Raw genomic sequence first — 26790 nt, 5'->3', positions numbered from 1 at the left:
GTTACGTGTGTGCATGCATGCATGAGGGAGAGAAAAGTCTCTTTCCGTGCTGTATATCTCTATGTCTGTACGATAATAAATGCTTTATTTACGTTGGTGTAAATATTGTTGTAAATCATAGCTGGGTACTAATAGTTAGATGTAAGGGAGAGAGTATTCCTCAAGTAGGGCAGTATAAGAATCCTGGGAAATCTCTATTTCTGGTTTACTTCCTAATGAACAAACATTTGGGGGTAGCATGGTGGCTCAGTGGTTAGTACTGCTAACTCACAGCACTAGGGACCTGGGTTTGATTCTGTGTGGAGTTTGCACATTCTCCCCGGGTCTGAGTGGGTTTCCACCGAGTGCTCCTGTTTCCTCCCACAGTCCAAAGTTGCGCAGGTCAGGTGAATTCGTCATGCTAAATCGCCCATAATGTTAGGTGCATTAGATAGGGGTAAATATAGGGGAATGGGTCTGGGTGGGTTACTCTTCGGAGGGTGGAAGGGCTTGTTTCCATACTATAGGAATCTAATCTAATTAAGCACGAGCACCTATATATTTAACTTTGTTTCATTTTTCTTGTTTGATTCCATGCTATGACTACACTCTTGTGTCTGATTGGTTTGAGAGACTGGGAGATTGTGGGTTGGGTCTCAATTCACAATGTTTTATTGTTCCAGAAGGTGTAAAGGGGTGGGGGTGGGGTCAAAGCTTCAGTAGAAATCCAGCAGAGCTGAGAGCAGACCCACATTTTACTCTGTTGGAACAGGAAAATCAACAGAGGACAGAGAAACCAGGACCTGAAATCCGAGCTGACACCAGATTACCCTGTGATCAGTGCTTTCATTAGCACCTCTCCCATTCTCTTACTTTCCATTTGACTACCCCCCTCAATTTTCAGGATCCAATCCTTGTCATTCTGAAGCCATGTCTCCATTAGGAGTCTCAGATCATAATTATTCTCTTCAATGTGTGCAGTCAATTCATTCGCTTTTGTTACAATGCAGCACACATTAGACAAACCATTTTTAGTTTCCATTTTTGTGATCTTTAGAATCCAGTTTTGATTGCTGGTATATTTACTCTCCTTGTCCCTTTCTATCATTCTCTGATGTTAATTCTCCAGATCACAAAATTGCTCACTGGCCTTGATTTGGATTGGCCAGGCTAAATTGCTCAAAGTGTTCAGGGATGTGCAGGTTCGGTGGGTTAGCCATGGGAAATGCAGGGTTATAGTTCCATCGTAATAGAAGCAGGAGTAGGCCATTGGCTCATCGAGCCTGCTCTGCCATTCATTCAGCTCATGACTGACCTATCCATCGTCTCAGCTACTCCGACCTCCATTGTCCCAACTACCCTTAATTCCCCTACCATTGCAAAAACCCATCCAACTGTGTCTTGAATATACTTAATGAAGCTGCCTCTCCTGATTCCTTGGCAGAAAATTCCAAAGATTCACTACTCTCCAGGAAAAGCAGTTCCTCCTCATCACTGTCCTAAATCTACTCCCCCTAATCTTGAGTCCGAATCTCATCTACCAGCAGAAATGACTGGATAGGATAGGGCTTCATCCCCACAGTTCAATGAATTCTCATTTTCCAAGATGTATTCACTCATTCAGTTGCTGTCTCACAAATAAAAGATTTAATTGCAACTTCTTCTGTTCCCAGTCAAGGCAAAACATCTTTGAAAGCTGCTCTGAAAGTCCAGTCTTCACAACCACACATCTGCTTTCACTGAAGATGATTAGAGTCATACAGCACAGAAACAGACCCTTCAACCCAACTCATCTGTGCCAACAAGAAATCCTAAATTAATCTAAATCATTTGCCAGCATTTGGGCCATATCCCCCTAAACCCTTCCTCTTCATATTCCCATCCAGATGCCTTTGAAATTTTGTAGTAATTGTATCAGACTCCATCACCCTCTGTGAAAACGTTGCTCCTCTGGTCCCTTTTAAATCATTCCCTCTCACCTCAAACATATGCCGTCTAGTTTTGGACTCCCCTACCCTGGATACGCACCCTATCCTGCCCCTTATAAACATCTATAAGGTCACCCCTCAACCTCCAGTGCTCCACAGAAAATTTTCACTGGCCTATTTAGCCTCTTCCTGTGTCTTAAACACTCCAACTCTGGCAACAGCCTTAAAAAACCTTTCTGAACCCTTTCAAAGTTTCACAACATCTTTCCTGTAGCAGGGAGCCCAGAACTCAACACAGTATTCCAGAAGTGACCTAACCAATGTCCTGTACAGCCACTCCATGACCTCCTAAGACTCACTTTCAAGGAACTATGAACCTGCACTCCAAGGTCTCTTTGTTTTGCAACACTCCCCTTCACTGTGCCAGTCCTGCCTGGATTGCTTGACCAAAACGCAATACCTCACATTTCTCTAAATTAAACTCCATCTGCCAGTCCTCAGCCCATTGGCCCATCCGATCAATTCTAATTCACAGCAAACCCTTTTTCCTCTCTTATTCCCTGGAAGCTCAAAATCTCCCTCCATTCTCACTTTGTTGAACCTAATTCCTGCTGCACCTCATCTTGAAGGGTCTGGTTCATGCTGATTAACAGGTGTCACAAAACTAGACCTTTTTTGGACTGATAGCTTTTCCCTGGCTCAAGGAGACTCTGTCCATGACTTTTTTCAGAGAGGTAATAAACCGGCCGGGTTCTGATCAGTCTGGTTTGAACAGAGATGAAAAGAATTTTGAGAGGCCTTTTGTTTATATGTAAACAGATGTGACTTCAGGCCAAATTGGTCATGTTTTAGAAGTGACCTGTATAAAGAAAGGGGAGTGAGCTGAGCAGTTTTTGTTCAGTCTTGAACTGGCTGCAAGTTCAACAGGGAGCTGTGTGGAAACTCTCTCTCTCAATTTCAACCTATAAGCATGTGTTCCATTTATACTGGTTTTCAAAGGGAGTTGGCTTATTGGGACTGTTGTGTATATTCAGAACAGCATAACTGAGTCTCGTTGGATAGGCTGAGTGTTGTAGGGGTTCTTTATTCTGATCTTTGTGTTTCATTGTGTAGTTTTGAGAATAAAGTTTTGTCTGTTTTAAAATCTAGTAGTCAACTGAGCTAACTTACTCCAGATAATTTTCACTGTACACTTACCAAATCAAATTACAAAGTTATGGTCTGGGGCTGCCTGCTTAAGAATGTTTTGAGTGGTCTGGCTTAGTCCATAACACAGACCCACACTCTCACTCAGGGGAGATATAATTGAAACATACAGAACATTGAAAGGCCTAAACAAAGTGGGCATTGGGAAGATGTTTCCATTGGTGGGCGAGAACCAGGACCTGAAAGAGACTAGAAAAGGGAAGACCTTTTAGAAGGGAGATAAGGAGAAACTTTTCAGCCTGAGAGTGGTGAATCCATGGAATTCACTGCCACATGAGGCTATGGAGGCCAAGTCACTGGGGATATTTAAGACTGAGATAGATAAGTTCTTGAGTATCAAGGGTTATGGGGAAGAAGTGGGAGAATGGGGTTGAGAAACATATCAGCCACAATTGTGTGATATGAGCAGACCTGATGGGCTGAATAGCCTATTTTCTGCTCCTGTGTATTATGGTCTCTTGCTGTCTTGGACGCAGAGTGTGAGAGAATTGGGAGCAGGAGTAGGCCATTTGGTCTTTTGAGCATACGGCAGCACTGAACAGATCATAACTGGATATGAATATACCTACATCTAGGTGGATAGGCTGGAACATTTTTCACTGAGGTACAGGAAGTTGAGAGGTTACCTATGAAATTTATAAAACCAAGAGGGTGTCAATGAGGTGAGTGGCTGGTGCCGTTGCCTTCAGATGGGGGTTTCAAGATTAGGGAGCAAACTTTTAAGGAGAGAGGAGAAAGATTTAAAAAGACACGAGGAACACCTTTTTTTTGAAAGAGAGTGGTTTGTGTGTGGAATCAATGTCCTGAGGAAGTGATGGATACAGGTACAGTAATAACATTTAAAAGACATTTGGATAAGTATATGAGTAGGAAAGGTTCAAAGGGATATGAGCCAAACTACGTGGGACTAGTTTAGTTTATGACTACAGCCAGCATGGACTAGCTGGACTGAAGTGTCTATTTCTGTGCTGTATGAGTCTGTAACTGTTCTGTACTGGTCTTAAAACCATTATTTTTGCCTTCCCCCATCACCATCCACTTCTTTGTTTTTCAGAAATCAGATGAATGCAGGCTTGAATATATTCAATGACTGCCTGATCGCAGAAAGCCATCCCAACTTCTGAGTTCTTGCTAATGTACCACTTGTCTTGCTGATTGCTTGCTACACTTGTCTGACAACTGGCAGTGACTGGTGTGGAAAGTTGCCGAGACCCCATTGTACATCCACACATCATTCCTGATGAAGGTCTCGTGTCCACATCACCAACACTCCTGCTTCTCGGATGCTGCCTAACCTGCTGTACTTTACCAGCACCACACTTTTCAACTCTAATCTCCAGCATGTGTAGCCCCCACACTTTCCACATCCCAATATATAACCATTTAAACAAATGACCTTTTTTTCTGCATTTTCTTCCACAGCAAAGGCAAAATCATCACATTGTGGTAACGCGTTTGCCAATGGAGACACAGACCTGAACCAACGTGTGCAGACTCTGTTCCCCCAACCCCCGATTCACCCCATTTCCTTTCAGTTGCTGCAAGTCAACAATTGAAGCTCAGAATTTAGAAAAGAAACGGAAAATAGGGTGAGAAAAGAGAGTGCCGTGCTCACAGATGTTGGACAGAGGAAGGAGGTTGCAGTCTGGGGTGAAGCTCAATCTTTATTCAGAGAGATGGAGCAGCAATAACAACTTCCGAAGCTCATGTTCCAACTTCCGCATTCAGACAATAAGGGCGCTCTGATTGGCAGGAGGACCAGTCTCTTTCCGGTCCTCCAGTGCCTCCTATTGGTCCATCAAAAGAAGGGCGCGAGCCGTGTGCGCGGACACTGAGCAGCTGGCGCAGTTTTCTTGCTGACTCCGAGGAGCATGCGCAGTGCATGCTGCCACAGAGACGCTGGAGACCCTGGGAGTTGGTATTACTGACAGATTTGAAATGTCCAATTGCCAATAGGAGAAAAAAAGGCTGGAGCCACTTTCTTTTCCCCATCTGTGGCTCGACTTCTTAGTCCTTTTGCATTTGTTTGGCTGCTCAACATTTGTATATCTTTTCCCCGGGGTTGGGGGTCCTAAACTAGAGGGCAAAAGTTTAGGGTAAGTGGGAGAAAATTTGAGGGACTTCGGATTAGAAAGAAAAACAGTGTGAAAGTTAATTGGCCTCAAGAAATGCCCTCTTTTGCACCCCAACAAAATAGATTGTTCACAGCCTATTGGTCACTCAATGGGAAGAATGTTGTGGAACTTGAAAGGATTCAGAAACGACTTATAAGGATGTTGTGAGGTTTGGAGTTACAGGGAGAGGCTGAAAAGGCTGGGACTGTTTTCTCTGGAGTATTGGAGGCTGAGGGGGTAACCTTATAGAGGTTTATAAAATCATGAGGGGCATAGATAATGTAAATAGACAAGATATTTCCCCAGGGGTGGGGAGGTCCAGAAGTAGAAGAAGTAGAAGTAGTTTAGGGTGAGAGGGGAAAACTTAAAAGTGTCCTATGGGGCAATTTGTTTCATGCAGAGAGTGGTGCGTAAATTGAATGAGCTGCCAGAGGAAGTGATACAATTACAACATTTAAAAGGTATCTGGATGGGGACATGAACAGGAAGGTTTACAGGGATATGGGCAAAGTGCTGGCAAATGAGACTAGGTTAATTTAGGATATCTGGTCGGTCGGGACCGAAGGCTTTGTTTCTGTGCTCTACAATTCTATGATTCTTTTTCGACATAGTCTGAGCCAATTTCACAAGACTAGGAATAGGCCATTCACCCATTACAGCCTGTCCTCAACTGTGGCCTAACTGCACATATTTCAATGAGAGTTTCAAAAGATGTCTGCAGCTTTTTTTATAAAATTAAACATGCTTGAATAATGTTTTCTGAATATATCATTTTAGCTATTCTTAATTTTAAAAATAAGCCATTTCCCAGGTAGAGTCATCACCATCCATTCTCTCTCCCTCTTCTTATCAGTTCCTGAATCCTGGCACCAGGCAGACACCAATATCATCTGACCTCCAGCTGGCAACTGCAGAGAACGGAGACAATCCCTGACCCAATCAGAAGGCTGTCCTGAGGGGAATGACCGTCTCCCAGAATAAAGTGTCTGGTTAAGATCCCCCCACCCACCACCACCACAGTGTCTGCAGCCTGGCTTCCAGCTGAATCTATCTGAGCCGAAGGTCCTCCAGTGTGTGTTTACCCTGGATGATAGCATCCAGAGCCTCCCACCTTCTGCGAGATAAGTGCCACTCTGTCCTCTCCGATGTGTGTTGTGTCACTGCTTAACTGTTTCCAGTGGCTGAGTAGAGGTTGATGGCCAAGTTCAGAGCCCATGAGGATAACCTTGGGTGACCCAACTACACTCTACACTCTCTCACTCACGCAGACCCTCTCTCATACACATGGTCTCTCTCAGACACACACAAATCCACCAATGCACACACCCTCTCACTCCATCATATACACATCCAAAAACACACGCACACACTACTCTCTCATGCACATACATACAAATCCATGGGACGAATTTGCGTTTGCAGTATTATATTTGCAGATAGATTCAATGTGTGCTTTTTGTGGAAAAAATCGGCAGGCAGTTAATGAAGGCAATCAATCCATGTAATATTTTATCAACTCATACTTTGGAAATAGAACCAGTCTGATTCAAGATTGCGATACAGACAGACCGAACCTCTCACCTTTCATGCTATGTCTGAGCTGAGATGCCACCTATTTTTGTAAAAACTTAAGTCATCTTGAGAACCTGAATTAAAAGTAGTTCTGGGATTTTCATATTAATGAACAGAAACCTGCAACCCATTCTAAAAGATGGAAGACTTAACAGCAATCAAGGTTTGTTCAATATATCCTATCAGTTGCATGAAACTGTGATCTTTTGCTATAAAAGATGTGTCTTCTGATCCTGCTCCACTGCAATGCTCTGAAAGCTAGTGCTTCCAAATAAACCTGTTGGACTATAACCTGGTGTTGAGAGATTTTACCTTTGTGCACATCAGTCCAACACTGACACCTCCACAATGTTTCTAGTGATCACAGCCCACACTTCCCCCAGGAAACTTTACAATGCTGATAAAACAACGCAGTACGTGCATTCCTAAAAACTTTACAATTTCTAATGATACTAGCTACTCATTCACTGCTCCATCTGATACACGACATTGGAAACTTAGCGCAGGAGGCTGAAAGAAATGAGCAGCTTAAAACAAAAACCTCTTGGAGCTCAAAGCTTTCAATGAGAGTCTGAGCCTGGCAGTAAGTTCAGGTAACCTTTATTGCGACCCAACTTTGTTACAGCTTCAGATCCCCCCAGCAAAAAGGTGTAGAAAAAGTATCTTTTTTTAAAAAAAACAGCTCAAGGTCAAAGCGCACACACTTCTCCCCCTGCCCCCTCACCCCCACTTTCTTTACTATTTGTCAGCACAGAGTTGTCCTTTTGTAATTGGATCCTTGGTATAGCCATAAACTAGAAGTATTGCCTCATGCACCAATTTAAACCCATACCTTGTCTCCAAGTAAGTTTCTCCGCCCTCATCAGCGGGAGTTGGGGGGCGGGGGGAGGAGGGGGGGAGAAAAGGAGTGCAGAATAGTCAACCAGACTGCTGTGGGTCTGAAGTCACGTGTAAGCCAGTCCAGGTAAAGGATGCACTGGGACGAGTGAGTGAATCCGTTCCCACATCAGCAGTTTCCTTCCCATAAAAGGTTGTGAGTGAATCAGATGGGGGTTCCCCCTCCCCTCCCTGACAACTGTTTCGTTGTTAGAAATCTGGAGTTCAGAATCTAACCGAATTCCAATTCCGCCATCAGCCTTGGCAGCTCCCGGAACTGGGTTGATAGTCCAGTCGATAAAGGCACTCAGCCGTCGCTGCTTTAAACCCCCTGCGATGGCATGTGAACTCTCTGGTGCCACCGCAGGTGGGAGGAGCGGCTAAAGCTCTTTCCGCACTGAGAGCAGGTGAACGGCCTCTCCCCTGTGTGGACCCGCTGGTGCCACAGCAGGTCAGAGGCCTGGGTAAAGCCCTTCCTGCACTCTGGGCAGCTGAAGGGCCTCTCCCCCGTGTGGACCCGCTGGTGCTTCAGCCTGTGGGAGGAACTGTTGAAGGCCTTCCTGCACTTTGTGCAGGGGAATGGCCTCTCCCCTGTGAGGACCCGCTGGTGGGTCAGCAGGGCGAAGGAATTGCTGAAGCCCTTCCCGCACTCGGTGCAGAGGAACAGCCTCTCCCCAGTGTGGACCTGACGGTGGAGGCCTGGGTAAAGCCCTTCCCGCATGCGGAGCACCTGAAGGGCCGCTCCTCCGTGTGGACCCGCCGGTGCCTCAACAGGTCAGAGCAATTGCTGAAGGCCTTCCCACACTCAGAGCAGCTGAACGGCCTCTCCCTGGTGTGGACCCGCCGGTGCCTCACTCGGTCGGAGGAATTGCTGAAGGCCTTCCCGCACTCTGTGCAGGGGAATGGCCTTTCCCCGGTGTGACTGCGACAGAATCGCCAGAGCAGATGGGAAACGGAAGTCTTTCCCACAGTCGCCACACTTCCACAGTTTCTCCACGGGGCGGGATTCCTCTGGTTTCTCCATGGCCAAAGCTTCAGCTGCACACAACACGTGTAGAGCTCCTCCCCTCTGTGAATTCCTCTTCCCAGGCCTTATAACTGTTTCAGGCTCCACACTCCGTGCACTCCAACAGTAGGGTCTCTCGTACAGTCCCACTGATGCCGAGAACGGACTGAAACAGGAACCAAAACGTTTTGCTCCTTCTCACAGAATCAGTCAAAAATGGTTGTGGTCCCGATGGATTGAGTGACTGTCAGACATTGACGTCAAAGTGAGGACTGCAGACACTGGAGAGTCAGTATCGAAAAGTGCGGCACTGGAAAAGCACAGCAAGTCAGGCAGCACCTGAGGAGCAAGAGAGTCGACATTTTGGGCATAAGTTCTTCATCTGTTGATTTTGAAACTTCCGTCTTCAGATCTTCAAATACTCTGTCAAAAGAGATTACAAAATTCATTACTGTCAGTCCAGAATAAAAATTCAGAACAAGCAATTTGTTTGTGTTGTTATTCCACAAAATTGAAAGCACTATCCCACACTGTCTCTCTCTCCCGCCCTCCGCTCTAACTCATTCTCCTGAAGGTGTTGATTCAGGATCTTATAGGGGCAGAAAAGCAAAGACGTCAAGACTGACATCTCTGAGTTTTGGATAACTCCACCTGAAATTTAATATCTTTCACAACACTGGGATATTGCTGAGAGTGAGCAGGTCGGATTTTGGGAAGCAAAAAAATCTCAATTCAGGGTAAATCTGCAATGCAGCTTTTTGAAGAACAACCAGACAAAATGGTTAACATTCCCAGGAAGTGGGGAGGAAAGCAAAATGAGACATCAAGGCATTGACACCGCCACCAGAGAGAAACTGAACACAGACATGACAAACATTTGTGGAAAGCCAGAGTCATCGAGATGTACAGCACAGAAACAGACACTTCAGTCAAATTCTTCTGTGCCCAACCAGATATCCAAAATTAATCTCGTCCCATTTGCCAGCGCTTTGTCCATACCCTTTGAACCCTTCCATTTCATACACTCATGCTGATGACTTTTAAATATTGTCATTGTACCAGCCTTCACCACTTCCTTTGGCAGCTCATTCCATACACGCACCATCCTCTGCGTGAAAATGTTGTCCCTTAGGTCTCTTTGCAGTCTCCCTTCCCCTGCCCTCACCTTAAATCTATTACCCTCAAGTTCTGGACTCCCCATCCCAAGGAAAAGACCTCGTCTATTTACCCAATCCATGCCCCTCATGATTTTAAAAAAGTCTTATCAGGTTACCCCTCACACTCTGACGCACTAGGGAAAACAGCAGCACCCTATCCTTCCAACCCTCCTTCCCCGGGTAATTAAGACACATATCTGAGTTTGCAGAGTCTGCTCCCTCCCTGGGTGCACTCCAGTTGCTACAAGTGAACAAATTTCCTCCCCCCACACTCCACCCACCGCTTCCCAACTCTCGCGCCCCCCCCTCCCCCCGAACAGTTAACAAAAATCCCTTCTCATCAGAGAACCCTCACTGTTCTAACAAGTCCACACCAACCTCCAAATGGCAACCTCACCACACCCATTCCCCTACTCCTATTGCTCTACAGTTACCCCTTGACTAATACATCTAACCTGCACATCCCTAAGCACTATATGTAATTTGGCCTGGCTAATCAAACCTTACCTGGACAAAGTTAAAAATCGCACAACACCAGGTCCAATGGGTTTATTTGGAAGCACTAGCATTTGGAGCGCTGCTCCTTCATCAGGTGGCTGTGGAGTGTAAGAATTTCTGGAAAGGCATTACAGTGTCCTGGCATTGAAATGATATATTGAACAAATCTGGATTGTTAAGTCTTTCATCTTTTACAATGGATTGCAGATATCATTAATATGTAAATCCCAGAACTTCCTGTAAGGCACCTTCCCAGGATAACTTTAAGGCTTTATAACAAAAGGAGACACCTCAGCTCAAACAATGCATTAAAGGTGTGAGGTCAGAATTTGTCTGTATCCCAGTCTAGAGTCAGACTGGTTCTATTTCCAATGAGAAATTTACAAAATGTTACATATATTAACTGCCTGCAGATTGTGCATTTTTTGAGGAAAATAGAATGCATATGCAAATATCATTCTGCAAACACAAATTCACCCCCATGGACTTGTGCATGTGTGTGCATGAGAGAGAGAAAAAGTCTGTTTCCATGCTGTATATCTCTATGTCAATTTGACAACAGATACTTTTTTTTCTGTTGGTATAAATATTGTTGTAAATCATAGTGGGTACTAATAGCTCGATGCAAGGGTGAGAGAATTCCTCAAACAAGGCACTGTAGGAATCCTGGGACAATAGTATTTCTGGTTTACTTCCTATTGAACAATATTAAGCACAAGCACCTACTTATTTCTAATTTTGGTTCACATTTCTTGTTTTATTCCCTGCTATGACTACACTCGGTGTCTGGATGGTTAACAGGCTGGGAGATTGTGGGTCTGGATTGACTTATTGTTCTGGAAGGTGTTAAAAAAAGGGGGTCAAATCATCAGCAGAAATCCAGGATGGGTGAGAAATCAGGACCTGAAATCTGAGCTGACACCAGGTTACCCTGTGATCAGTCCTTTGATTACCTGTGCACCCTCTATCTTTATCTTGCTTTCCATTTGATCACCTCCTCAATATTGAGGATCCAATCCTTGTCATCCTGGTGCCATATCTCTGTAAGGAGTCCCATATTTTAATTGAAGGAGTTCCCTTCAACATGTGCAGTCAATTCATTCGCTTTTGCTGCAATGCAGCACACATTCAGACAAACCATTTTTAGTTTCAGTTTTTGTGATCTTTAGAATCCAGTTTTGATTGCTGGGACATTTACTCTCCATGTCTTTCTGTCGTTCTCGGATGTTCATTTTTCACATCACTGTATTGCTCACTGGCCTGGATTTGGATTGGCCATGCTAAATTGCCCATAGTGTCCAGAGATGTGCAGGTTAGATGGGTTAGCCATGGGAAGTGCAGGGTTAGAGTAACATAGTAATAGAAGCAGGAGTAGGTCATTTGGCCCGTCGAGCCTGCTTCGCTATTCATTTAGATCATGATTGATCTCTTCATTGTCCCAGCTTCTCCTCCCTGCATTGTCCCAACTACCCTTAATACCTTTACCATGCAAAAACCCATCTAACTGTGTCCTGAATATACTTAATAAGCTGCCTCTACTGCTTCCCTGGGCAGAGAGTTACATAGATTCACGATTCTCTGGGAAAAGCAGTTCCTCCTCATCTCTATCCTAAATCTACTCCAACTAATCTTGAGGTCTGGTCTCACCCACCAGCAAAAATGACTGGATAGGGTAGGGTTTCATCCCCACAGTGCAATGAAATCCCACTTTCCACAAAATCTCAGATGTACTCACTCACTCAGGTGCTGTCTCATAAATGAAAGATTTCATTGCAACCTCTTCTGCTCCCAGTAAGGACAAAACATCTTTGAAGGCTGCTCTGAAAGTCCAGTCTTCACAATGACACTCTGGTTTCACCAAAGACCCAGAGAGTCATACAGCACAGAAACAGACCCTTCAGTCCAACTCATATGTGCCGCCCAGTTATCCTAACTTAATCTAGTCCCATTAACCAGCATTTGGCCCATATCCCGCTAAACGCTTCCTATTCTTGTACCCATCCAGATGCCTTTTAAATGCTGTCATTGTATCAGGCTCCACCCCTTCCTGTGACAGCTCATTCAATACATGCACCATCTTCTGCGTGAAACAAGTTGCCCTTCATGTCCCTTTTAAATCACTCCCCTCTCCCCTCAAACATATGCTCTCTAGTTTTGCATTCACCCTATCCATGCCCCTTATAAATATTTATAAGGTCACCCCTGAGCGTCCGATGCTCCAGGAAAATATCCCTGACCGATTCAGCCTCTCTCTGTAGATCAAGCCCTCCAACTCTGGCAACAGCCTTTCAAGTATTTTCTAACCCCTTTCAAAGTTTCACACCATCTTTCCTGTAGCAGGGAGACCAGAACTGAATGCAGTATTTTAAAACTGGTCTAACCAATGTCTTGTACAGCCACAAGATGACCTCCCAACTCCACTACTCAATGCTCTGACTAATAAAGGAAAGCATACAAAATGCCTTCTTCACTATTCTGGCTACCTGAGACTGCACTTTCAAGGAACAATGAACCTACACTCCAAGGTCTCTTTGTTCTGAAACACTCCCTTAACTGTCCTGCCTGGATTGCCTTACCAAAATGCAAACATCACATTTCCCTAAATTAATCTCCATCTGCCACTCCCTGGCCCATTGCCCCATCCAATCAATTCTAATTTATAGCAAACTCTCTGTAATTCCTATTCCCTGGAAGTTCAAAATCTCCATCCCACACACTCCCTCCATTCTCACTTTATTGAACCTAAACCTGCTGGACCTCGTCCTGAAGGGTCTGGTTCATGCTGATTAACAGGGTCACACTCAGGGGAATCTAACTGAAACAAACAGAATACCTAATGGTCTGGACGAGTTGATGTTGGGAAGATGTTTCCATTGGAAGGAGAGACTAGCACCCGAGGGCACAGCCTTAGAGAAAAGGGAAGACCTTTGAGGACTGAGATTAGGAGAAATGTCTTTCGCCAGAGAGTGGTGAACTGCTGGAATTCATTGCCACAGAAGGCTGTGGAGGCCAGGTAACTGAGGATAGTTAATACTGAGACAGAAACAGTTGTTGAGTATCAAGGGGATCGAGGGTTACAGGGAGAAAACAGGAGAATACTGGAGAATGGGGCTGAGACACTTATCAGTCGCGATTGAATGATATGGGCAGACCCAGTGGGCTGAATGGCTTAATTTCTGCTCTTATGAATAGGAAAGGTTCAGAGATATATAGGCCAAACAAAGTAGGACTAGTTTAGTTTATGAATGTGGTCAGCATGAAATCAAGTATCTGTTTCTGTGCTGTATGATTCTGTAACTGTTCTTAAAACCATTTTTTCTGTTCCCTCATAACCATCCACTTCATTGTTGTTCAAAAATCAGATGAACTCAGCCTTGAATATATTCAATGACCCCCTAACCGCAGGAATGCCCCACCCCACTTCTGAACTCAATTCCTCTTGCTAATACACCACTTGCCCTGCTGACTGCTTAGTGCACCTGTCTGACAACGGGTATTGACTGGTGTAGAAAGACACTGAAACCTCTTTGTACATCCACATAACATTCCTATGAACGGCTCGTGTCCAAAACGTCAACTCTCCTGGTCCTCGGATGCTGTCTGACCCGCTGTTCTTTTCCAGGGCCACACTTGTCAACTCTGATCTCCAGCATCTGCACTCCTCACTTTCTCCATATCCCAACATGTCACATTAAAACAATGCACCTCCTTTCTGCTTTCTCACAGCAAAGGCTATATTATCACATTGTGGTAATGCATTTGCCATATGTTTGCCAATTGAGACACAAATCTGGACCAACATTTCGAGACAAAAAAAGTGAGTACTGCAGATGCCGGAGATTAGAGTCGAGAGTGTGGTGCTGGAAAAGGACGCAGGTCAGGCAGCATCTGAGGAGCAGGAAAACGTCGAATTTCCTGCTCATCGGACGCTGCCTGACCTGCGTGTTTTTCCAGCACCACACTCGACCAATATTTCTACACTCTATCCCCTCCCTGAATTCACTCCCTTTCCTTTCAGTTGTTGCAAGTCAACAATTGAACGTCAGAATGAAAAAAAAAAGTGGAATAGGTGGCGAGAAAAGAGAGTGCTGTACTCACAGTTGTTGGACAGAGGAAGAAAGTTGCAGTTTGGGGTAAAGCTCAATCTTCATTCAGAGAGACAGGAGCAGCAGCAAGGGATTCAGAAGCTCATTATCCAACTTCCGAATTCAGACAATAGCGGTGCTCTCATTGGCAGGAGGAAAAGACACCTTCCGGTCGTCCCGAGTTCCCTACTGGTACATCAAAAGTAGGTCATGAGTCGTGTGTGTACACAACCAGGAGCATGCACAGGCTTTTGCTGACACCAGCGAACATGCGCAGTGCTAGCTGACACCGAGGGGCATGCGCATTATGCTCTTCAGAGATGCTTACGTTCCTGACAGATTTGAAGTGTCCAAATGCCAATCGGAGGGAAAAAAAGTAGAACCACAATTTTTCCCCCCTGTGGCTCGACATTGTATTCCTTTTGCATTTTGGCTGGCTGCTCAACTTTTGTATATCTTTTCCCTCGGTTAGGGGAGTCACAAACTGGAGGATTAGGTTTAGGTTGAGTGGGGAAAGTTGAGGGACCAAAGGATGAGAAAAAACGTGAGACATTTAATTTGTCTCAAGAAATGCCAGAACCAGAGGACATTAGTTTCGGGTGAGTGGGGAAAGGTTTAAAACGGATCTAAGGGGTAACTTGTTACACGCAGAGGATGGTAAATGTATTGAATGAGCTGCCGGAGTGGAGGCTGGTACAATTACAACTTTTAAAAGGCATCTGGATGGGTGTACGAATAGGAAGGTTTAAAATCATTTCTCAATATACAAATGGCTAAAGCAGTAGAATCACATAATCCCTGCAGGCCATTCAGCCCATTCACCTCACACTGACCTTCCAAACAGCATCCCACCAGACCAACCCACTTACCATACAACCCTGCAGTGCCCCATGGCTTACGCACCCAAAAATGCATATCCCTGGACACATCAGCACAGCTGATCCACCCTAAACTGCAGATCTTTGGACTGTGGGAGGAAACCGGAGCACCTGGAGGAAACCCACGCAGACACAAGGGGGACAATGTACCAAAGTCACCTGTAGCTGGAATCAAACCCAGCACTGAGGCAGCAGTACTAACCACTGAGCCACCATGCCACCCAGAGCTTTGATGTTCTGCTTTGTCTTCATAGCTTCTGACTTCTCATGCGCCCTCAGCAGAGGCTCTCGCCTCCTGAAATTTGTGGACCACACCCACTGCAGCCTCCCTTTCCCACTTATCCTGTACTGAGCACGTCGGTTCCGGAATCTGGTGTCAGACACCGATGCCATCTGGCCTCCTGCTGCTAACTGCAGAGAAAGACGACAATCACCTGTCAATATTCTGCCCCTTACCCCCAGCGCCCCCTCCCACCACTCAGCCAATTAGCTCCTCCCCGCTGCCCAATCTCAGATCCCCTTTACCTGTGTGATTCACACTCTCACCCTTCTGACCCTGTCCAATGACCTAATCAGAAGGCTCTGTCCAGAGGGGAATGACCATCTTCTGGAATAAAGTGTCTGGTTAACTTTCCCGTGACGTGTCTGCAGCCTGGCTTCCAACTCCATCTCTTTGAGCCAAAGGTCTTCCAGCGTGTGTTTACCCTGAATCACAGCATCCAGAACCTCCCACCTTCTGCAAAGTGAAAGACAAGTCTCACCCTGCCCTCTCCAATGTGTGTGCGTGTAGATTAGATTTGATTCCCTCCAGTATGGAAACTGGCCCTTTGGCCCAAAATGTCCACACTGACCCTCCAAAGAGTAACCCACCCAGACCCGTTCCCCTCCCTATATTTACCCCTGACTAATGCACCCAACACTATGTGGAATTTAGCATGGCCAATTCACCTGACCTGCACATCTTTTGGATTGTGGGAGGAAACTGGAGCACCCGGAGGAAACCTATGCAAGCATTGGGGAGAATGTGCCAACTCCACATAGACAATTGCCCAAGATGGGAATCGAACCCGGATCCCTGGTGCTGCGAGGCAGCACTGCTAACCACTGAGCCACCATGCCACCCAGTAACTGATTAATTGTTTCTACCAGCCAAGCAGAGGCCGATAGCCAGGTTTGGAACCCATGAGGACGGTCTCAACCGGGACCTTCACTACACTTAACACTGTCTCTCACTCCCACACGCACACATACACACCCAGTCACGCAGACCCTCTCTCACACACATACACCTCCCACACTCAAATCCATGCACACACCTTCTCACAGGCTTATACTCCATTGCATCGACACACTTTATCAAGCATGCACATGCAAACACACACACTGTCTCTCTCATGCGCGCGCGCGCACACACACACACACACACACACACACACACACACACACACACACACACACAAACCTATGCAGTGAATTTGCATTTGCAGATACATTGTGCTATTTGAGCAAAACACAATCTGCAGGCAGTCAATCTATGTAATATTTTATAAATTCCTACTTTGGAAATAGAACATGTGTGACTCAGGACTGGGATACAGACAGACTTGAACCTCACACCTTTCTTGCATTGTCTGAGCTGAGATGTCACCTAATTTTATAAAATCTTAAGTCATCGGGAGAATGTGACTTAAAAGTAAATCTGGGATATACATGTTAATGAATCGAAACCTGCAACCCATTCTAAAAGATGAAAGACTGAACTGCAACTGGGCTGGTTCAGGAAATCTTATCAACTGCATGACACTGTAATGTTTTGCGATAAATTCTATGTCTTATGATCCTGCTCAACAGCTACCCGATGAAGGAGTAGCGCTTCCAAATAAATCTGTTGGGACTATAACCTGGAGTTGTGTAGATTTTAACTTTATCCACCTCAGTCCAACACCAGCAACTCCACATCATTTCTAATTAACAGCCCACACCTCCTGGTACTGCCAGTAAACTTTACAATGCCGATAAAACGACACAGTACCTGCACTCCTGAAATATTTGCAATTTCCAACGATACTAGCTACTCATTCACTGCTCCATCTGATACACGACATTGGAAACTTAGTGCAGGAGGCTGAAAGAAATCAACAGGTTTAAAACAAAAACCATTTGAAGCTCAAAGTCTTCAATGAGAGTCTGAGCCTGGCGGTAAGTTCAGGTAACCCTTTATTGTGACCCAACTTTGTGACAGCTTCAGATTCCCCCCAGCAAAAAGGCGTGGAAAAAGTAGCTTTTTATTTAAAAAGAGCTCAAAGTCAAAGCGCACACACCCCCTTTCTTAACCTGTAGGAATTATTGCCTCATTCAGCAATTTCAACATATACTCTATATCCAAGGAGGTTTCTCCCTGTTCATTTGCTGGGGAGAGGGAGGGGCCCAGTGGGGAAGAGAACAGATTGGGGGTGGGGGGGCGTGGGGGGGGGGAGGAGGATGGGTTGGGGGGGGAGGGGTGGGGGGGGAGTAAGTGTAGAGTCAACCATAGGCCAGACAGGGTAAAGGATGCAGCTGGGACGACTGAGTGAATCCTTTCCCACAACGGCAGTTTCCTTCCTGAAAAATGACGTGAGTGAATCAGATGGGGGTTTTCTTCCCCCTCCCCCCAAAAAATGGCTTCATCATTAGACTTGGAACTCCAGATTACTGACTGAATTCCAATTTCACCATCTGCCACAGCAGGATTGGAACCTGGGAGGCCCCGGAACTGGGTTAATACTCCAGTCGATAATGGCACTCAGCCGTCACTCCTTCAATGCCCCTGCTATGGCACGTGAACTTGCTGGTGCCTCTGCAGGTGGGAGGAGCAAGTGAGCATCTTACTATACCTGGGGCAACTGAAGGGCCTCTCCCCAATGTGGACCTGCTGGTGTTTCTGAAGTGTGATGGCCTGGGTAAAGCACTTTCCGCACTTGGGACAACGAAAGGGCCTCTCCCCCGTGTGGGTCCGCTGGCGGGTCTGGAGGTTGGAGGCCCGGGCAAAGCCCTTCCCACACTCGGGGCACCTGAAGGGCCTCTCCCCGGTGTGGGACTGCTGGTGTCTCAGCCGGGCACAGGCCTGGGTAAAGCACTTCCCGCATTCACAGCAGCTGAAGGGCCTCTCCCCTGTGTGGACCCGCTGGTGGGTCTGCAGGGTGGAGGAATCGCTGAAGCCTTTACCGCACTTTGGGCAGCTGAAGGGCAGCTCCCCTGTGTGGAGCCGCTGGTGGATCAGCAGGGCAGAGGCCTGGGTAAAGACCTTCCTGCACTCGGAGCAGCTGAAGGGCCTCTCCCCTGTGTGGACCCGCCGGTGGGTCAGCAGGTGGGAGGAATCACTGAAGGCCTTCCCGCACTCGGGGCAGGAGAGTGGCCTCTCCCCCTTGTGGATTCGCTGGTGCCTCAGCAGGGCGAAGGAATTGCTGAAGACCTTCCCACACTCGGGGCAGCTGAAAGGCCCCTCCCCCGTGTGGACCCGCCTGTGGGTAAGCAGGGCAGATGCCTGTGTAAAGCCCTTCCTGCACTCGGGGCAGCTGAAGGGCCTCTCACCGGTGTGACTGCGCCGATGAGTCTCCAGAGCAGACGGGGCACAGAAGCCTTTCCCACAGTCGCCACACTTCCACGGTTTCTTCACGGGGCGGGATTCCTCGGGATTCTCCATGGCTGAAGCTTCAGCCGCACACAAACGTGGGTACAGCCCCACCCTGCCGTGAATTCCTCTTTCCAGGCCGTATAACTGTTTCAGGCTCCATACTCACTGCGCTGCAACGTAGGGTCTCTCATCCAGTCCCACTGATTCTGAAAATGTATTCAAGCCGGAAGCAAACGCTTTGCTCCTTCTCACAGAATCACAGTCAAAAATCGTTGCAGTCCCGATGTCCCAGTGTCACTGTCAGACATTGATGTGAAAGTGAGGACTGCAGATGCTGGAGAGTCAAGAGTTCAAAAGTATGACGCTGGAAAAGCACTGTAGCTCAGGCAGCATCAGAGGAGCAGAAGGCGATTTTGAAATTTCCGTCTTCAGATCTTCAAATACTCTGTAAAAAGAGATTACAAAAGTCATGACACTTAGTGCAGTGTAACAATTCTGAACAAGCAATTCTACTTTCTGCAGATTATACTTTTCTTTTATTATTCCACAAAATTGAACACACCATCCCACTCTCTCACCCCCTCTGTTCTCACTCCGCTCTAATTCTCCTCAAGGTCCTGATTCAGGATCTTACAGATGCAACCAACATAGAGTCATAGAGATGTACAGCATGGAAACAGACCTGAACCCAGGGAAAAGACTGTCTATTTATCCTATACATGACCCTCATAAATTTGTAAACCTCTATAAGGTTATCCCTCAGGCTCCAAGACTCCAGGGAAAACAGCTCCGGTCTGTTCAGCCTCTCCCTAAAGCTCAAATCCTCCAACCCTGGCGACATCCTTGTAAATCGTTTCTGAACCCTTTCAAGTTTCACAACATCTTTTCGTTGGAAGGAGACCAGAATTGCACGCAATATTCCAACATTGTCCTAACCAATGTTCTGTACAGCCGCAACATGACCTCCCAAGAGTTCAAAATTAACATGAAAGAAGTCTTCGATAAGCATTTGGTACTTAAATTTTGACAAGGCACTGATGAAATGCATCCAACAATCTTGAAGGAAGGGACTTGGAGGAGGTGTCAGAAGACTGGAGAATTGCAAACATTGCAGCCTGGTTTAAGAAAGGTTGTAAAGTTAATCTCAGCAATTATAGAGTCACAGAGATGTACAGCATGGAAACAGACCCTTCGGTTCAACCCGTCCATGCCGACCAGATATCCCAACCCAATCTAGTCCCACCTGCCAGTTTAAATTTGGTGGAGAAGCTTCCAGTAATACTTATTCTGGTCAAAATTAATAATCACATGGAGAAAGGTGGATTGATTAGGAAGAGTCTGCATGGGATTTCTGACGGGGACACTGCATTTAACTAACTTGTTAGAGATTTGTGAAGACGTTCCAGGCTTGATAAGGATAACACTTCAGCTCTCCTCTTTGTTATCCATCTTGGCTATCTTGGGGAGCCTGGTACCCCTATAGCCTTGACATTATTCTGAATGGCATGCGTTTGAGGCGATTAAAACACCAAAGTGTGACTTCAGATTACTTGGCTACACGGGTGTCACGGTTTTGCTATCCTATCTTTCCCATAAAGGCTGACAGAACAGGCTGTGTACAGGAGTCTGCTGGGCACCACCTTCATTAATCAAAAGGGAAAGAGCTATTGATTCAGCACCTCAGTAAATCTTGAAACAGTCTTGGCTCCTATGCACATGTTGGGATGCATGTAAGGAGATGTTTATATTTTGCTTCTGTACTTAGAATTCATAAATTGAAGCCAGTGTACATTTTTATAATATTTAAAATTAAAAGCACAGAGGAGATCAATATTATACAACAATCCAACAACCCCGTCCCAAGACAACAGGCGCCTGACCCTCACAAAGCTGGCGGCCGGTTGCCCGGGCAACCCGAGAGCTCCTTCGCCGGTGAAGTAAACACTGGGCCTGTGGGGCTTCTATTGGAGGCCTGAGGCCTCCCACTAGGAGTTTATAAACTCCCCAGTCTCCCTCCTCCCGCGGTTCCCAATCCTACCCTGTCTCACTGTCTCCTCTCCCCGGGGACAGGAGCCAGGTCTTGGCGCTCGGGACTGGCGACCTCCCCGGGATGTTCCTGAAACCTGGTCCTGTTCTGAAGGAGGATCCCCGGACCCGAAACACCTCCTCACATTCCTCCCGACACGAGCTACCGGACCTGCTCAGCTTTTCCAGCGGCTCCTGTTCTTGTTCCTTCAGCCGCCGGCGCTATTCCTCTCCCACACTGTAACACTGTCTTTGTCCGGCCGCGGGACCTACACTGCACATGCGCCAACATACAGGGGGCGTGGTCCCGACGACGTCGTCACCAACTGAGGGGGCGTGGCTGGAGAGCCCACCCACCAATAGGGGACAATGGGGGTTGGTTTTCCCCGCCCCCAGCCTGTTCAGGAATGTTACTCCAGACCTTTGGAAAGCTGAAACATCGGGAAACTTCCAGACACAAACAAAGGGATTTTCAAAGATGAATAGAAATAGGTCAGGTAAATTACGAAAGAAGCCTAGCATAAAATATCAAAAGCTTCTGTTGGTCTGCCAAAGGGAACAGTGTCGCTAAAGTAAATGTTGGTTCCTTGGAAGGTGAAGCAGGTGAGTTAATAAGGGCAACATGAAATGACAGAGCTGCTAAATCAATACTTTTCCTCAGTTTTCACGTTAGAGGACAGCAGTACCATTCGTATTGGAACGAGCAGGTCAAAGGCTATAGAAAAGGTAGAACTTAAACAATCAACGTCGATAGGTACACTGTTAGGATTGAGGGCAAACAAATCCCCTGGGCCTGATGGCCTACATCTTAGGGTACTAAAGGGAGTGGCAGTGGAGATTGTGGATTCATTAGTTACAATATTCCAAAATTCCCTGGACATGAGAAAGATTCATTGAGTTTATTTAATACAGAGATAGGTAGGTTCTTGATTGTCAAGGTGATCAAAGAAAGCGGGAGAATGGATTTGAGAAACGTTTCAGCCATGATTGAATGGCTTAGTTTCTGCTCCTATATCTTAGGATCTTATGGTTCCAGTGGATTGGAAAAATGCTAATGTAATGCCTGTATTCAGAAAGGGAGGCAGGCAATATGTGGGAAATTGCAGACCAGTTAGTTTAACATCTGTTGTTGGGAAGGTGTTAGGGTCAATTATCAAGGAAGCAATATCAGGACATTTGAAAAGTCAAAACTCTATCCATCAGAGTCAGCATGGTTTTATGATGGGCAAATCAGATTTGACTAAGTTCTTCATAGATGTAACAAGTGGATAATAAGGGTCCTGTAGATGTAATATATCTGGCTTTTCAGAAGGCATTTGCTAAAGTGCCACAGAAAGCGTTAACTCGCAAGGTTAGATCATATGCGATATGGGCTGATTTATCAGCTTGGATAGGTGGCTGGCTGATGGGCAGAAGACAGACAGTCCAAATTGATGGGTTTTTTTTTCTGGATGGCAAGAAGTAACTAGTCAGGTGCCACAGGGTTGGGTCCTTGGACCCCATCTATTTACAATCTACATTAGTGACTTGGATACACGTATAAAAGGCTCATTTGCCAAATTTGTGGATGACACATAAATAGGCGTGATGGTAGATTGCAATGAGGATATATGAACCTTACAAATGGATCTGGATAGGTTAGGAGAGTGGGCCAAAATGTGGCAGATGGAGTTTAAGGTGGATAAGTGTGAGGTCATGCATTTTGATCAAAAACAAAACCAGCAAAGCAACCTATTATCTAAGAGAGGGTTTGGGGTGATCTGGTGCAGAGGGATCTGGGTATCCTCATTAATGAGTCACAGAAAACTAGCATGCAGGTACAGTAGATAAGTAAGAAAGTGAATGCAGCATTCGCTTTTATCGCTAAAGGAATAGAACATAAAGGGAAGGAAGTGTTGTTGCAACCAAACATAGCATTGCTGAAACTGCACCTGGAGGATTGTGCCCAGTTTTAAACTCATTTCCCCTTATATGGTTATGGTAGGGGATTTAACTTTCCAACCATAGACCAGGACTGCCATAGGTTTAAGGGTTTAAATGGAGAGGAATTTATTGAGCGTGTTCAAGAAAGATTTCTGACTTAGTATGTGGATATATCTATGGAGAAGGTGCAAAACTTGACCTACTCTTGGGAAATAAGGCAGGACAGCTGACTGAGGTGTCAGTGGGGGTGCACTTTGGGGCCAGCAACCATAATTCTCTTAATTTTAAAATAGTGATGGAAAAGGTTAGACCAGATCTAAAAGTTGAAATTCTAAATTGGAGAATGTCTCATTTTGACAGTAATAGGCAAGAACTTTCAAAAGCTGTTTGGGGGCAGATGTTTGCAGGTAAAGAGACGGCTGGAAAATGGGAAGCCTTCAGAAATGAGATAACGTGAATCCAGAGACAGTATATTCCTGTTAGGGTGAAAGGAATGTCTGGTAGGTGTAGGGAATGTTGGATGACTGGAGAAATTGATTGTTTGGGTCAGAAAAAGAAGGAAGCATATGTCAGGTATAGACAGGATAGATTGAGTGAATCCTTAGAGTATAAAGGTAGTAGGAGTATACTTAAAAGGGAAACCAGGAGGGCAAAAACTGGACATGAGATAACTTTGGCAAATAGGGTTAAGGAGAATCCAAAGTGTTTTTACAAATACATTAAGGACAAAAGGGTCACTGGGGAGAGAATAGGGCACATCAAAGATGAGCAAGGCAGCCAATGTGTGGAACTACAGGAGATGGGGGAGATACTAAACAAGTATTTTGCATCAATGTTTACTCTGGAGAAGGACATGAAAAATATAGAGTGTAGGGAAATAGATTATAACATCTTTAAAAATGTCCATATTACAGAGGTGGTGATGCTGGATGTCTTGAAACACGAAGGTGGATAAACCTCCAGGACCTGATCAGGCGTACCCGAGAACTCTGTGGGAGGCTACGGGAAGTGATTGTGTGGCCCCTTGCTGAGATATTTGTATCATTGATAGTCACAGGAGAGGTGCCAGAAAACTGGAGGTTGGTTAACGTGGTACCACTATTGAAGAAAGTTGATAAGGAAAAGCCAGAGAACCTGACATCGGTGGTGGGCAGGTTGTCGGAGTGAAACCTGAGAGACAGGGTTTATACATATTTGGAAAGGCAAGGACTGATTAGGGATCGTCGGCATGGCTTTGTGCATGGGAAATCATGTCTCACAAACTTGATTGAGTGCTTTGAAGAAGTAACAAAGAAGATTAATGAGGGCAGAGCAATGGACATGATCTATATGGACTTCAGTAAGGTGTTTGACAAGGTTCCCCAAGGGAGACTGGTTAGCAAGGTTAGATCTTATGGAATACAGAGAGAACTAGCCCTTTGTATACAGAACTGGCTCAAAGGTAGAAGGTGGTGGTGGAGAGTTGTTTTTCAGACTGGAGGCTTATGACCACTGGAGTGCCACAAGGATCGGTGCTAGGTCCACTCCTTTCTGTATTTTTTTATGCAAATGACTTGGATGTGAACATAGATGTATAGTTAGTAGGTTTGCTGATGACACCAAAATTGGAGGTGTAGTGAACAACGAGGAAGGTTACCTCAGATTACAATGGGATCTTGATCAGATGTGCCAATGGGCTGAAGAGTGGCAGATGGAGTTTAATTTAGATGAATGCGAGGTGCTGCATTTTGGAAAAACAAATCAGAGCAGCACATCTACACTCAATGGTAAAGTTCTAGGGAGTGTTGTTGAACAAAGAGACCTTGGATAGTAGGTTCACAGTTTCTTGAAAGTGGAGTTGCAGGTAGATAGGATAGTGAAGGTGGTGTTTGGTATACTTTCCTTTATTGGTCAGAGTATTGAGTATAGGATTTGAGAGGTTATGGTGTGGCTGTACAGGAGAATGTTTAGGACCCTTTTGGAATAAGTGTACAATTCCGGCATCCTTCGTCTTGGAAGGATGTTGTGAAACTTGAAAGGGTTCAGAAAAGATTTACAAGGATGTTCCCAGGGTTGGAGGATTTGAGCTATAGGGAGAAGTTGACTAGGCTGAGGCTGTTCCCCCTGGAGTGGAGGCGGCTGAGGGGTGACCTGAGAGGTTTAAAAAATCATGAAAATCACGGATAGGGCGAATAGCCAAGGTCTTTTACCCCCCGAAATGGAGGAGTCCAAATCTAGAAGGTATAAATTTAAGATGAGAGGGGGAAAGATTTAAAAAGGAACCATGGGGCAACGTTTTCACGCAGAAGGTAGAGCGTGTATGGAATGAGTAGCCAGAGGTAGTGGTGGAGGTGGGTACAATTACAACATTTAAAAGGTTGAATAGTTCGGATTTAGAGGAATATGGAGCAAATGCTGGAACTTGGGACTGGGCCAGATTGGAACATCTGGTCGGCATGGATGAGTTGAACTGAAGTGTCTGTTTTTGTGCGGTGTGACTCTGAGTCTATAACTGCTATGACCGAAACGAGACCTTTTTACTGATAATCTTCCTGCTGGATTTTTTTAGTGCACCCAGTTTCAGTCGATTTCTGGTGGGGAAAATTGGCATATGTCCTGTATCCTGGAAATTCTGAAAAATAAAAATAAATAATTCTCCCTGTGAATGGTATAATCCACACCCCGTGATGTGAATAGTACAATCCTCCCCGCCCCTTTTCCTCCTCCACACCCCTCCACCTTCGAATGAAGCAATCGTCCCCCTCTGAATGGTATAATCCATTACTCCCCCACAGCCATTAAGGGTACAATCCTCCAAGGTCTCAATGGTACGATCCTTTCTACACCACCCCGAATGAATGGTACAATCCTCCCCCTGAGCTGGGATTCCCCAATCCCTTTCTGTTTCACATTTCCGAAGCCTTTCCCATTTTGAGAAGAGTCTCTGTTTCTGGTCTTCCCACCAAAGTGCATAACCTCAGACTTTACCACATTGTATTCCATCTGCCCCTTCTCTGACCATTCTCCTGGCCTGTCCAAGCATTCTCAGCATGGACCCCTTTGGAACTCCAAAGACCCCTTTATGCCAACTCTCTGCTTTCTGCCAGTCAGCCAATCCTCTATCCGTGCCAGTACCTTGCTCCTACACCAGGGACTCATCTTACTTAGAAGCCTCCTGCACGGCACCTTGTCAAAGGCCTTCTGGAAATCCAAATCACTCACGTCCACTGGCTCTCCCTTTGTCTAACTTACTCATTACCTGCTCAAAGAATCCTAATAGATTTGTCAGACATGACCTCCTGTTGTCAAAGCCATGCAGACTCGGTCCTGTTTTAACATGCACCTCCACATACTTCCCACTTTCACCCTTCATAAAACCTGTTAAGTTTACCCATTTTTACCATAAATACGTTGTTGTGCTCTTTAAAATGAATTCAAGTTTAAAGATTTCATATTATGTATGTACACTACCTTTGCCCCTCATAATATTTTATCCTTCTGAAGAAGACCTTCAAAAGAGATTAGCACAAGGTATGAAACTGATTGTGACTGCATCAAGTAAAGGAGTTAGTAAGAATGAGAAAGGAGTGGCTAAATATCTAAACCTACCCATGCAACGGTCAAGAAGGCACAACTACACCTTTTCTTCCTCAGGATGCTCAAGAAATTCAGCATGTCCATAATGACACTCACCAACATTTACAGATGCACCACAGAAAGCATTGAATCTGGGTGCATCACGTCCTGCTATGGCAACTGCTCTGCCCAGGACCGGAAGAAACTACAGAAGGTGGTGTGCACAGCACAGTCCATCACGGAAGCCAACCTCCCACCCATGAAATCCATCTACACTTCTCGTTGTCGTGGAAAGGCTACCAACCTCAAAGACCCCTCCCACCCCGGGAATGATCTCCTGCACCATCTTCTGTCAGGCAGAAGATACAGAAGCTT

The 26790-nt window shown here is 45.7% G+C and overlaps 2 protein-coding genes across 2 annotated transcripts in view; one reads left to right on the top strand and one right to left on the bottom strand.

Moving 5' to 3' along the window:
- Nucleotides 1–26790, top strand: part of LOC148143415 (uncharacterized) — a 753683-nt gene that overhangs the window by 315036 nt on the left and 411857 nt on the right. The gene's annotated exons all lie outside the window — the stretch shown is intronic.
- LOC148143425 (uncharacterized) lies at nt 17796–21072 on the bottom strand. The gene is made up of 2 exons (XM_087974163.1): nt 20951–21072; nt 17796–19357 (listed from the first exon to the last, which is right to left on the bottom strand). The coding sequence occupies exon 2, from the start codon at nt 18979–18981 to the stop codon at nt 18109–18111; it is 873 nt and encodes a 290-aa protein (XP_087830289.1). The 5' UTR covers nt 18982–19357; nt 20951–21072; the 3' UTR covers nt 17796–18108.

The sequence above is a fragment of the Chiloscyllium plagiosum genome, unplaced genomic scaffold (genome assembly GCF_037043375.1).
Source record: "Chiloscyllium plagiosum isolate Xiang-an unplaced genomic scaffold, Cpla_swu_hap1 HiC_scaffold_27, whole genome shotgun sequence".
In the NCBI taxonomy this organism is placed as follows: domain Eukaryota; kingdom Metazoa; phylum Chordata; class Chondrichthyes; order Orectolobiformes; family Hemiscylliidae; genus Chiloscyllium; species Chiloscyllium plagiosum.
Note: the sequence above shows the minus strand (reverse complement) of the source record. Positions and strands in the feature narration are given on the sequence as shown.